The sequence below is a fragment of the Eleginops maclovinus genome, chromosome 4, assembly GCF_036324505.1.
Source record: "Eleginops maclovinus isolate JMC-PN-2008 ecotype Puerto Natales chromosome 4, JC_Emac_rtc_rv5, whole genome shotgun sequence".
NCBI lineage: Eukaryota > Metazoa > Chordata > Actinopteri > Perciformes > Eleginopidae > Eleginops > Eleginops maclovinus.
The window spans coordinates 31,526,651-31,540,655 of NC_086352.1; the positions used below are offsets into that span (position 1 = coordinate 31,526,651).

Here is a 14,005-nt window from a genome sequence, read left to right on the forward strand (position 1 = left end):
AAATACTGTTATTAACCTTTTATTTACGAGGTCCATCTTACATTTCTTGGTTCTGCCGGGTCACCGCTACCGTCTTTAGCTACCAAAATCAAACAAAGTGAATCATCCATTTAATTATTCAAGCAGCTGGCACAGTATGACAGTTTTGACACTTTCCTTGACAGCAGCTGGAAGATGACAATTTATGTCAAGACTAAATTGAATATTCTTAAATGTTTGCACATCTCAAGGCTTGCTGTCAGATTCAGGCATCTTTTATCAAAATAGCATACCATTATAAAGTTGCTATCCATGTGCTTATCTAATAATGTTACCACCATAAATTGTCTTTCCGGTCTTCTCTTTGTGATCCTCAATCTTTTGTCTCCTTTTCCTCCCTTTCCCCCCCACATTAGGTTCTGACTATGACTGCTACTCAGTGAATGGTGATGCTGAAGGTGCAGACGGCCAGACAGAGTTTGACAAGTCCTCCACCATTCCTCGCCATTCTAACATCGCTCAGAACTACCGCCGGATGATCCAGACCAAGAGACCAGCGAGCACAGCCGGATTACCCAGTGGGGTTCTAGGTCCTGGGGGTCATGTTATAGCAGGTGGAGGTTCAGGTACTCCAGGCACTGCCACCATCCGCCGAACCCCGTCTACAAAACCGGGCGTGAGGCGCACACTGTCCAGCGCGGGGCCTATTCCAATCCGACCACCCATTGTGCCTGTCAAGACACCAACTGTTCCAGGAGACTCGCATTCACCTGGCGCAACTGCTGGGTACGCAGGTGGAGCACACTCAGGCGGCGTGCCTGTACGTGTGGGCAGTGAGGAGTGTGTGTTCTTTACTGGAGTCGAGGATGCACAGGGAGCACTTGATTATGTGAAGGCATCACCTAAGCGCCTCAGCCTGCCTAATACCGCCTGGGGATCAGGGGCGGCGTTAGAGATCTACACCCAGCAGCATGGAGGCATTGCCATGGGAACAGGTCCAGGGGCCGGGTCAGAGGAGGATCAGATGATCGCGGCCAATCGGCACAGCCTAGTGGAAAAGATTGGCGAGTTAGTAGCCAGTGCACATGCCCTTGGAGAAGGGCAGTTTCCTTTCCCTGCCCTTCCTGATGACCCGGCCCTGCAGCCAACCGGCCCAACCAATAGTGAGACAGGGACAGAGGGGGCAGAAGGGTCCGGTGACATGTTGACCACCATCAGGAGAGGGGTCCGTCTCCGCAAGACCGTATCCAATGATCGCTCGGCACCACGTATCTTGTGATTCGAGGAGAAGCAGGAAGAAGATGATGCTTGTCAGCCAATAGGGAGTCAGGTGTTGGTGTGGTGTAACCCAACAGCTTAGTACATACACAAACACTTAACTATGTAGGGAAAGCTATAATATAACAGAAGATGAATAAAAACATACACAAAAAATAAGTTTAATGACACCATTAGAGTAAATGATATATAATATAATGATAATAACATTAATGATAATAACTCATGGTGACAAATACAAGTGAAATACTGAATATTGACAGGCTCCTAGCAGGCCACTATAACTAGTGTATGTTGGACGCATGTTTGTCTTCTCTACACCTTCACCCAGGGACGAAAAACAGATACGATAAAAAAAAAGCAAAGAGAGAAATGACTGGGTTTTGTTTGTCGATCACACCTTTCCCCATCCTCTTCTCCAACCAACCCGACTGTCTACTCTTAGATAAAAGACTAATGGCTGATGGAGGTCCCTGTGGGGGTGATTCAGAGGGGAGGGGTCAGAGTGCCATGTGACCAGCTGGATTAGAATCCAGGCTATCTCAGCAGCGACATACTGTACTTATTAGCCCACTGAACTTTAGCTTTGGTATTAGCACGGGGAGCTAACAGGCCAGAGGTCCCCTCTGGTTCATCCTAATGTAAAAGAGTGTTTAAAAAAATACTGTTGGCATTGAACCGTGCTAGTTCCCCCTTCCCCTCTCTGGTGTGTGTGTGTGTGTGTGTGGTGCATTCATTTGTATGCATGTGGGCAAAGGCGAGTGTGTGTGCACATGTGATTGATTGTTTGTGGGTGCGAGAGGGGGGTGGGTAGAGCTCTGCTGCAGGACAGCTGGTTACCCAATGAGGGCAGGGCTTTTCTCCTGTGTGTTGTATGTGTATTTTCTTGTTTATATCGTGACGTCATTTACCTTGTTACAACTGTACGAGAAGTAATCCAGGCGTATAGATATATTCATATATATTTTCTAGAACCAGAGAGAAAATGTAAAATCAGAAATGGAGCAATAAATGTGTTTTATTTTCTTGTTTCTAAGAAGAAGATAGATGGAGGAATGTGAGTTCTCCTTTATCACATTCAGGCAATCATCAGGAATGCTAAATTACATGTTGACTGTGAATTCATGCCTCACCACTTAGGTGTGTCTCTCTCCCTGTCGCTTTCTCTTTCTGGTGGAGGAAATGGATTTAAAAAATGTTGAAAAACACATAAACTGTAAAGCACTTTGATAGGTGGTAGAGTATGTACAATAGCTGCTCAATGTTGCTGTAGTCATACCTTATGCAAGGGAGAGAGAAAGTGAAAGAGATGGTTGCCAATGATAGGGAGGGGAATTATTTAATGTGTTGTAGAAGACAGGGAGGGACAAAAAGGAAGTGATAAAGACTGGTGGAATTGAAGTGATTGGTCGAACGAGAGCAGGGATGAGAAAGTTGGGCAAAAATATTTATCTAAAATTGGATTGGACATCAGAGCTCTTCAGGGTTCTACAAGCCATAGTGCTACGGTGGATTGTGAATTAAGTGGTTGCACTCAACGCATAATGCAAAAAAATACACTGAACAGATAGGTGAGAGTACTTTGGGATACAGGCTTTAAAAGGTCACTTGACCAATATGACAAAAACAGTTGGCCCATATGATAGATTAGGGAAATTAAAGAATGTAATGGAAATGAAGGACTCAATTAGTTATTCTTCATTTTCACACATGTACATGCGCACAGCAATGCACATACAATGACATTGATTTACTGCATTTAACCAATGCATTTATTGGCAGCCGTGGGCAATGAATTGTTACCTGTAAATACTGTATTTCCTTGCATTATGAAAAAGCTGAGCAGCTGCCTTTTGCCCAAGATTGGCTCCTCAAGTTTTATTTATAAGGACACCATACAACAAAGCTGATACATCGTACAGAGGATTATATTTGCAATAAGGTTACCATAGGAAACAAAAAATGACTTTGAGGGAGAGCATGCACAGTAAGTTGCACAGTGTTGGGCAGTGGTTAGCTGAAAGCTAGCAATTAGAAGCTCTGAGTTTGGCCAGGCCTTTAGTTGAAGATAGGATTTATCTTTAGGTACAATCAATTTAAAACTCACCGCTTTTGATGATGAGTAATGTGTAGTTTAACAAAAAATTAAACTTGCCCAACACTGTTTATTTAATTGAGGGATATCCCCTGTTTGTGTATCTAATGCTAAGCTAAATGTTAACATTTAGATAAGCATGTGTTTAGTCACAGAAAGTACATGTAGTTCTAGTAATCATGTCCTTTAACTGAAGCTGTGTCTCAATTTGGATACTTCCATTAGTGGCAGGTAGTACACTGTGTTCATTATGTAGTGTTTGAATTTCAACAGTGTAGTGTTGTTTCAAAGATAACAGCTGTAAGCATTGACGATTCCATTATCTTTTCCTTTGTTTTAATGGTATATTGCAACAGGAAATATATCCAGCTACAATATCGGCAATTCTGGTGGTAACTGCCATTTGGCTGGATACCCAAAATAGCGACCATTGAGTAAGAATGGTCTAGCGTTCCACACATAACTTTTTGACTGTCATACGTACAACAACCAGGTACTCATACTGCACTTGGTTTTGCCAAACTACTAAAAAAATATGGAAGTCCACAAATTGAGACACAGCAAAAGTGTACCTGCTCCAGTTTAGCTTAGCCTAGTGCTAATAACCCAGTTCAGCTCAGGACACGGCTGCATGACAGGATTATTTATGTACATGAATATGTGGTGAAGGAAAAGGTGATGCTTGTTTGACATGCTCGCTGACAAATAACAGGAGTTTTAAATAAGACTTGAGAATCTGACGGAGAGACTAAGAGTGGAATGAGCATTTCACTGCCTGTTCATCCAATATGTGCTGTACTTGTAAATGAGAATAAGGCGCCCAGATTTGGCATGAATGGTTTGTTTAAAAAAATGTACATTGAATTTTCAGTTTCAGTATTATAATTTTTTCATTCCGCAGTTTTGTTTGAATATTTAGTCTTAATTTTAATTTATGTAAAAGAATAAGAAATCACTGCAAATGTAACACAAACTATTAAGCTGTGTCACATGTGGATGTAGGATGGGTGGGCCGAGTGTGAGTGTGTCCCTGTTTAGTCGGCAAACTCATTACTGTTGAATGCCCTATTTTTTAACTGTTTTAAATATAGTAGTGGCCCTTAAAATAATATACTGATGATTCAATTTAAAGCGTAAGAGAGGAGAATGCTAGCAATTTTTAAACACAATGTGTGTGTGTTGTCACATGTGGAGGTTGTGTGTTGTATCAGCTGGGCGAGAGGGTAGAAGGGCAGAGCAGCGGGCTAAGACTCCATCACCTCCCTACAGAAAAAGAGAAAATGTTTATCTGTAAGACCGCCAATGGAAGTCAAAGTGTACATGAATAAATGTATGGATGCTGAATGTACTGCAATGTGTAGGGGGGACATTTAACTGTATGTGTTTGACTTGCTTGAACCATTGCAAAGACATGACTTTGTTCTTGTACAACTGAATGAAGTTTAAACAGTAGGAAAGCAATACAGAAGTAGTGTGCATGTACGTACATTCAAGTGTGGGTATGTTAAAGGAACATAGCACTGTTTTCTTTTGGTTCACCATCTTAAAGCCATACCACATTGCCAACTCTGAATGGTATGATATAGGGTTACCCTTCGCTATATTTTCAAGGACACTGTTAGAGCCAATTCCACAAGTCTGAATGAGTATGTGCTTTATGTTTATTAATTCTAATGCACATTGAATTCACTGCCAGTTATCTATATTAGTCATTGCTTGATTAAAGGGTTTATAATTCCCTGCAAAACAGACATGCTGCTTAATTCCAAATGATGAATCACAACTCAGGATAAGAGCAGGATTTCACATTGAGTGAGATGACAAAACGTCATATTGAACACACTGGCCATTTGATGAGTGTGAGATGAGTATACAACACTGCTATTTTCCTTTAAAATGCCCATTTAACAGCACAAAACGTTATCTAACTAAAACAATAATGTCTTTTTTTAAACTTGCTGAATTAACTGTGTACTGAACTAACTGTCTGATCAAGCCGAAACCACTACTCTGCTACAGATATGTCAATATGCCCATTTAAATGACTGTATGTGTATGTGGGTAGAAATAGGTCTACTGGCTACAATGAAGCAGACCACTGTAGGAATAGACGTGAAAACATATTGGCAGATTTACATGCGTGCAGGCATGCGTGCATACAACAAACTACACAAACAACGCCTGTGTATACAAAAACGACACAGGCCTAATTACTGTACATCATGTTTAAAAGGAACTAGCAGTGTAAAAACACATTTTTTACATATTTCATCATTTAAAATCTGTTAAAATGTTGAAAATATATGTGGACATTCATTGGCCAACCATTACCATTCTATATTTAGTTTGTTAAATCCACACAAAAACATTTTCTATTGGACACATTTTTGGCCAGGTGCCAAGAAATATCCAGGCGAAAACCAGTAACTCCAAATTCCTTCAACAGTAAAAAGGATTACTTAACTGACAAAATGACCATTTGTATATCAATGAATCACCCCATATTACCTTTGAGTTTGGAAAAAAAACAAACTTTTCTTTGCTAAACCATTTCGCCCCTTCTAAGGACTCCAGAATGGGTGGTGCGTTTTCCAACTGCAAAACTTGGATAACAGTGCAAGAGTTTTTATCGTGGTATAGTTTTGCTTTTGTTAAAAGCTGCGCCAATTTACTTAAAATTGTTTTTTGATTTTTCGTTCACATGGTGGCATGCAAGAAGTTTTCTTCAAGAACTCAAGGTAACACGTGGTTTGTAACTGTTATACAAATTGTAATTTTCTGGTGTGAATTCCTCTTTTCTGGTGTGAATTCCTCTTCATATTGAGTATAATGACATTGTAGGGTTAAAAACCCAGCAGCACCCTTGTCTGAAAGCCTGGAGGTGTACAAAATCTACTAATTACTATATCAAATTTGTTTGAACACTTGATTATGTACGGAGATCGTTTATACACCCATGTATCCCTCTTTTTCTTTTCCTCTCTATTGTCCTTCTCTTTTCTTACCTCCATCCACTGGCACAGTACACCCAGGGACGCCGTCTGACTGATAGGTTAGAAAACAACATTTGTTGGGATAAGTCCTGTCGGCTGTACTCTTTGTCCCTCGCAGCATGTCAAAGCTAATGAAACAGCATTCTGATGAAGTGTTTATTCGCACCACAGTCAACATGAGCTCAGTTTCTCTCTCTGTTTATATCCCATTCACTCTTGTCCTTCCCCCTTTCTCCATGTTTGTATGTGGGTATGCATGTGTGCTACGGTTCAAATGTGGATGGATGTGGTTTCTGGGTGTGTTGTATTAAGAAGCGCCAGAAGCATTAGCTTGGGTAAACTGCCCCCTGCTGTACAGGACTAGCTTCAAGGCAAGCAGCTGACACTCAACATTTTAACTAGATTACATTTTAATTCATTTTACATTTTGGCACCATATCACAGGCAGCTGATAACACTTTGATGGTTTCTTGGTGAGCTTCTGTCACTAAAACAAACATAACGCAAGGGGGAGCAGTATTTTAACATGCAGTTGGATTTTTGTATGTGTGTGCAGCACAACTATATTGATATCTATGTTGAATGGGGCAAAAATTCAAAAGGCAACTTTTTTTGTTGACGGCATGCCATAATGGACACAAGTGACAATTACAGCATATAGCTAAAATGTCACGGAACATTAGCACAAGAAAGGAGTGATTCCAAAGTCTTAATTCAAAACCATACATCACCAAATCCTTCAAAGTAAATGTTAAAAAATAAGAGGGTATATCTGAACTCGTGAAGCAATTTCACAAGTTCTGCTTTTGAATCCCCTGATCTCAACTTTATTTTTGAATGTGCGCTTAGTTCGTAATCCATATTTAACATACAATTCTACAAATCTTGTCTTTTGCTAGACGTGACGAGATGGAACTAAAAGACAAATTAAAAAGAATCTAAAAGACTGATAAATATTCAAATATGGACAACTTCTCTCAGCCAGTCAACTTGTTTTCCATCCGCCCTGAGTTTCCCTGGTTACTCAGATTTATAGGAAATTGGCAGAGTTCTACTGTGGACATTGGCTCGCAGCGTGAACACAAATGCAAATCTGTGGAAATGTTGCTGAGAACAGACTTATTTTGCGGTTTGAAATGCAAATTTGATTTCCTTCAAGAAAACACAGGAAACTCACTGTCTCAGATTATAAACAATAAAAACAAATATTCTAAAAGGCTCCTTATGGATGATTCAAACAAGATTGGCCCTGAAGTGACCATTAAAAGAAGAGATTGAGCTGAATTTGTAATGAAAAGAATGGCACATGGGCAAAACCATAGTTTATTAAAGTAAGCTACGGTTAGGGTTAAGGTTTAGCAAAAGACAGAACTTGTTCATTTGTCTTAACCTAAATAGGCATTTCAATCCCAATATCAATCTTAATTTAAAATGATACCTTACTAAATCAATTTAAAAGTCTTTAAAAGTTACCAACATAGGGAGTATATTAAAGGGTTCTTAGGCCTCAATTGCTGCAGTACAACACACTCCTTAAGCCATCTGCCCAGGTTATACTGAATGTGTGTATGCATGAATGTGTGTTGCATTAGGACACTTGGTTCGGACCCCTACTGTTCCTCCCTCCCACCTCACACACACTATCTGCCAATCGTTTTTGCTGTCTAAAACTGGAGAAACCCAACACATACAAACCAATAAGCACACACACAGTTGTCTGAAGCAAACGTGACTAAGGTATATTCTTGAAAGCTCCATCATGGTCTTCCGGGGGATCATGATGAAACACGTTGTAACTTCCTGACATATAGCCATGCAGAACAGAGGGTCCACAGTGACCTCCCGGTGCCACAGTGACTGAACTGAATGTCTCTCTGTCAGTTCTCAGTAGTGTCTCTCGCTTGCTCTCTCTCTCTCTCTGTCCCTTCTTCTTCTTCTTCTTCTTCTTCTTCTTCTTCTTCTTCTTCTTCTATAGCCTCCAAATGAAATCTCTCCACAACTCACCCTCGAGACGTTGATATCATTTTCTATAGGGCTATCTTGTACCAAGGATACCAATTTGGCCCAGTCTACATCTGCTTTATGTTTCTGTACAAACCAATCTTTTGCTCCTCTCTTCACCCCCCCACGTAGACCTGCAGACACAGTGGTCTTTGTCTTTCTCTCTGCTTTCTCTCCCCCATTCTTCTTTAATTTATTGTGAATTGATTTCCAAGGTCGTTTCGCCTCTGTCGCTGATGATAAGGTTTTCTTTTTCTGTCTTCCTTTTTGTAAAATTGACCTTTTTTTGTTAACTTTAGTCACTGCTAATGTAACAAAACGCACTGTGATGATTCCAGTATTAATAAAAGTTGTACTTAAACTGTGTTTTGCTGTGTGAAGTGGGTTTTATTAATCAAGAAAGAAACAAAGGTCAAGATTTCTCATGACTGAATTACTCTGTGTGTGTTCTTAAGCAAACTAGGGTTTAGCTAACTGTACCAAAAGTAATTATAACTGCGTGATTCTTTCTCAATAAAGATTCTTTATGTTGTAACTTCATAAGCAAGAATATTAACCTAGACCAGCTATTGTGGCTATAAAAAGCTTGTTTACACAGTGTTCTCAATGTAAGACTAAATGAAGATAAGGCTCAATATTACTCCCAGTAATCAGAATAAATCTGTGTTTACAAAAGGAATAAATGGCTTTATGTATTAAAAACTCATTTAGCAAGAATACATTTAATGGATTATATTTTGATCTTCAAGGGAACAGACACCAGTTAAAGCAATTCTATCATTTTCAGAATTAAATATTCACAACTGGAGCTGTCACATGGAGGCAGATCAGGGTAGTCCCAAGATCAGGAAACAGAACCACTTTGAAGAAAATGATGAGATGTGGGCCTAATCCAGGCAAAACAAAACTGAGCAAGGCATACAAGCGGAACAGAACTCTACATTATTCGACAAACAAGGATCTGCCAAATGGTGACTGAAAAACAGAACTTAAATATATACAGAACTAATCACAAGGACAACACACAGGAAAAGGGCAGCAGCGGAAAATGATCTGACAATCAAACACAAGGAAGTACATCTGGAGATAACACAGGGGGTGACCTTATTTCAATTTCAAAATAAGACAGGAATCACTGACAGTTCGTGACAGAAGATAACACCAGTCTGCTGTTTCCACAATTAAATAGAATGAGTTAAGATTTAAAACAATAAAATATATTTTCTCCATATTGCTTTAATAATTACATTAACGTTGTATTATTCATTTATTTGTATACGTTTGACTAAGGATATTTTATATTCAATATTTGTTTTTAAAAAACAATAACGTTGATGGTTAATATTGTTCAGTATAATGGAAAAGCAGTGCAATGTTTACTAAAATCAAGGAAACAATACTGCAAAAAAACACCTAAAACTAAGTTTAACACAATCCAGTTTCATCACTAAATTGTGCAACTTTAGCGCCGTCTTAGTTGTATTTCACAGCGCCCAAAATACTTTTTTTTTTATGTTTTAGATTCCTAAAGTACTCCCAATTTTTTTTGTTTACACAAAATGATTTGAGCTGGTCACAAGGTACAAACTTGCCGGAACATTGACTCTATACGGCAACTTCTATTCGAACATCTTTTGGAAAATTAACCAGACATTAAAACATGGCAACTACAGCAGGTTGTCTTGTTAACATCCAGTTTGCATTTAGAAAATGCAGAGCAGCCCTCAATCTGGGAGTAAAATGCCTTAAATTTGAGGGGCCACAAGATGATGCAAGCGATAGAAAATGGGTGAAACATATTTCTTCTTTCTGAATTAAGTTTTCTGAATAGCTGAAGCTGTTTTTGTTTTTTTATTCTGGTATACCTGACCAGTTTACATCTCGAGGTCAGTCAAATACTAATGATGCATCAAGTGATCATGACTCTAGTTGGACTGATCACAACATGAATTCATTGTTCAATTGTCAGTGGACACCGATTTGCTTTACAGGATCAGAGGTTAGTAACACTGCTGATTAAAGTGCTTTACTCTGACCATACTGTTGCAATATTTGGTTTCTTTATAACTGAAATTGTGCTATGTTGTAAACGTAAAACAAGACACATGACCCCCTTGTTGTTCTCAGTTCAAAGTTTCCCCCAAAAATTTACATTAGAAAAAGGGGTGGTAACAACTGACAGATGCATGGTTGCGTCCTTTTTTTTGTAAGAAGAAATAATGATCACTAATTTGAATTAGAGATGTTCCAATTTATAGTATCTGCGGTCTTTTGGTTTCAATTTTGTAAAACAATTCAAAACTTTTGCTTATTATTAACTATAAAATGTGTTTTAATTGTGTGTAAATTACTTGTATTGTCCATAAATTCCAACAAAAATGTTGGGTAATATTTCATAATTAAGTTGACTTTCAATGTCTATCAAAGTTTTACGTTGTGATTTATACTATACGTTTATAAGCAGCCAAACTGGGAGGACAAAAGTTGCATGATTGCAAAATGTTGGAAAAGCCCTTTTCAATTAGACACTTGAAGTAAGTTACTAAACGGAGAGTCATCAGGATGTGGAGAGAAAAGAAAGTATCTCAGTCCTGCTCACACCTTTTACATTACACTTTCAGTAAGTAAAGGCTGAGTGTGCGGTTTCCACTTCCATTTGTTTGCCTTTTTTCCAGGTCATTGCCCATGACAGAGTTGTAGAGTACTCACTAAGGTGGAAATGAGGAGAGGGTGAAGAGAAACGAGATGTGTTATGTGCTGGTAGGGGGCGCCCAAGATCTTTACTAGCTTGCATATGCGGAGGTCAGTCTGAGGCAGAAGGAGCGATGATGATACACACTAATTACACAGGCCAATTCAATGCAGATATGTCACGATGCAAGCAGACAAGCATTAGTGATGTGCTTACAGTGGAAACACAGCACTAGATCAGTAAATGTATATAAAAAGGCCATTCAAATACCTAAAAGAGGAGTTAAAAAGCCAATATAATTCCTATTTTCAAGCAGTAATAGGCTACAGGTATAAAAACTGATGAAAGATATTTCATTATCTTTATTTGTATCTGCTTCTGGAGATTGATGATCGATTTCCAATGCAAGGGTCTCATCTACTTAATGTAAGGGAATAATCTATTGGTTAACTGAACCACATCTTTTCAGCCCGTCTTTATAAACCACAGAGCGAGGACAGACGTCTTTTACTTAACACCTTGTCCCATGTTACCAGCATGGAACCACACAAAGAAACTTTAATTAAAAATAAGTGGGCCACAATTAATAAAAAGGACGCACGCTTCATTCAAAGTCGCAGCAGCTTGAGACTGTAAGCCTGATGTGCTGTCTTTAGTGAGTGTGTGTGTGTGTGTGTGTGTGTGTGTGTGTGTGTGTGTGTGTGTGTGTGTGTGTGTGTGTGTGTGTGTGTGTGTGTGTGTGTGTGTGTGTGTGTGTGTGTGTGTGTGTGTGTGTGTGTGTGTGTGTGTGAACACTCTCTGCATCGCTGTCCTTCTCATGTTGGTGCTCTAATTGAAGGTTTAAATGCTGTGTCTCAGTAGAAGCAGTTCTAATATGGTACTCTGAGTGACACACACTAAAAAGACTGAGGCTAGGAAACTTATAATAGGGAAGCAACACACAGACAGAGCGGTATTTTTATTCTACCTTTACATGCTTGTGTGGGTAAAAGTTTTTCAAGAAAAACAAAGTTGAATATACACCAAAAATAGCATGTATATGCTGGCTTTAAAAAAAGTTAAACCTGTTGGCAGTAGATGTACCATATTTGCTAAATTTTCATTATATTTTTTGGGGGTTTCTGGTGTGTCTCAATATTAGAATCGCTGTCTTAGTTTGTGACCATATACTGTGATGCCATACAGAGAGAGTTTACAACAATACTTTTATTTATATCAACATATAATTTAAACTAAATGAAATTATGCAGGTCTGGAGGAAAGAGAACTAAAAGATGAGGGAAGCCTGGGCCAGCCACACTGGGGGCCGTAAGACCAAGAACTCCCACTCCCAAACTTTAAAGGCAAATGCATACTAAACTAATAATCAAAGCTGCAATACTTAATAGATACAACAAAAAGACATAAGGAGAAAGCAAATTCATAAACTAAGGTTGCCTGAGCGCAGCTGAGTCTGGCAGCTAAAAGACTGAGAGCTTATTTTCCTTCAGCCTTTCTTTTTAAAAGAGTCCTTGTGGAGATCAGGGACACCCCTGAGCAAAGGCGTAGCCTGGAGCAGATCAGGAACACCTGAGGAAAAGAGAGAACAAAAGGGGGAGCTCAGTAAAAATGTATTTTTTTTAATGTGTACTTTTCTCATTTCTGTAACTTATTCAGTGTCTCTTTCGAACACTCTAACTGAAGATGGTGATTGCTGGAACAGTTATTAACAGTTTGATGTTTTACTATTTACAAGGTCTGGTGGCTTCTACTGCAGTCATTTAATCTGGGAATGATTGGCATTTGTAATATTTCCTGCCTAAGACAGTGGAGTGCTACGGGAATCACTTAAATCAAGAATTGAGTTAGCATTCACAACTCCCGGTTCCCTTAATAAGTGTCATAAAAACAGCATTTGCTAACAAGTCAGTAAATGGGACTACTCAGCATTAGTGCATTTAGCTTAGCGGTGTTGATTTGAAGTCATGCGACCATGACGTAGTTTGTTTATGGCCTGATATTAGCTTTTTACTTCTAGATATTTCATTTACGCTTACAAAAATCACAAACTGTCATAAACATGTATTTTACTGAACACAATTTTGCATGTAATCATAAATGTGTTTTTAGGAATTTTCTTGTTTTCTGCAATATTCCAAAATCCAATGGAAAAATCCCAGTGCTTTTTGCCAAGGGAGCCCTAGCGATGCTAAGTCCCGGGTCTGACTACAAAAATATGTCATCGCTAAACCTTGTAGCCAGATATTTGTGTGAAAGGTTTTTTGATTTGTTTTGTTTTTCAGTTCACAGCAAAGGAAGAAACGTATGAATTAAGGTGCAAGACATGTCCTCCAGTTAAGACGGTAGAACCCGTGATTTCAGACCTTTTTTGCCAGGTGACATTTTCAATTCTCATATAAGCAAAAACGTCTTCAATAATTGTAAATCCTCCACAAATTGGAGTTTGGATAATACATGGTAAGACTTAAATTCTGGGTGAAATTTCGTGACTCCAGCCGGCCAGTGTGGTTTTCATCTATCTTGATTTAGCACTGACTTTTTGGGTAATTGGGCCGTGCCAAAAGTTTGCTTTGGTTGAACACACTAAAAAGGATTCATGTCTGAATAAGTCTTGAAACACATTTATGCCTTTATCTCCAGAATGTTTCATCTTTGGCTTCTCAGTTCTTCATAAAGAAAGTAAGCCTGTTTGACAGCTACAGCAGTGAAGACCGAAAACAACCCCTCAATTTGTTTTCAGCGCAGAACTGAACTGATTTTGAAACACTGGTGGCGTTCCTTTTTTGAGGAATCATTTTTAACTCCCCCGGTCATCACAGAAGCTGCGGTGTTCCTTCTTATGTACAGTATATAAAACCTTTTGGGGATGAGACTCAGCTATACATGGTCAGGGTTGGTACTTTAAATTGTTGTTATTACCAGTTACCTAATCTGAGTGTCAAATTATAAAATGATTGTAGCCTGATT

The 14,005-nt window shown here is 38.9% G+C and overlaps 1 protein-coding gene across 2 annotated transcripts in view; it reads left to right on the forward strand.

Annotated features, from left to right (window-relative positions):
• The window catches only part of mtss1lb (MTSS I-BAR domain containing 2b), a 72,755-nt gene extending 64,043 nt beyond the window's left edge, over positions 1-8,712 (forward strand). For both annotated transcript variants that reach the window (XM_063881702.1, XM_063881703.1), the window contains exon 14: positions 396-8,712. In XM_063881702.1, coding sequence (XP_063737772.1) covers positions 396-1,258 — 863 coding nt within the window. In that variant the 3' untranslated portion in view covers positions 1,259-8,712. The remainder of the gene's footprint in view (positions 1-395) is intronic.
• Positions 8,713-14,005: the final 5,293 nt, after the last annotated feature.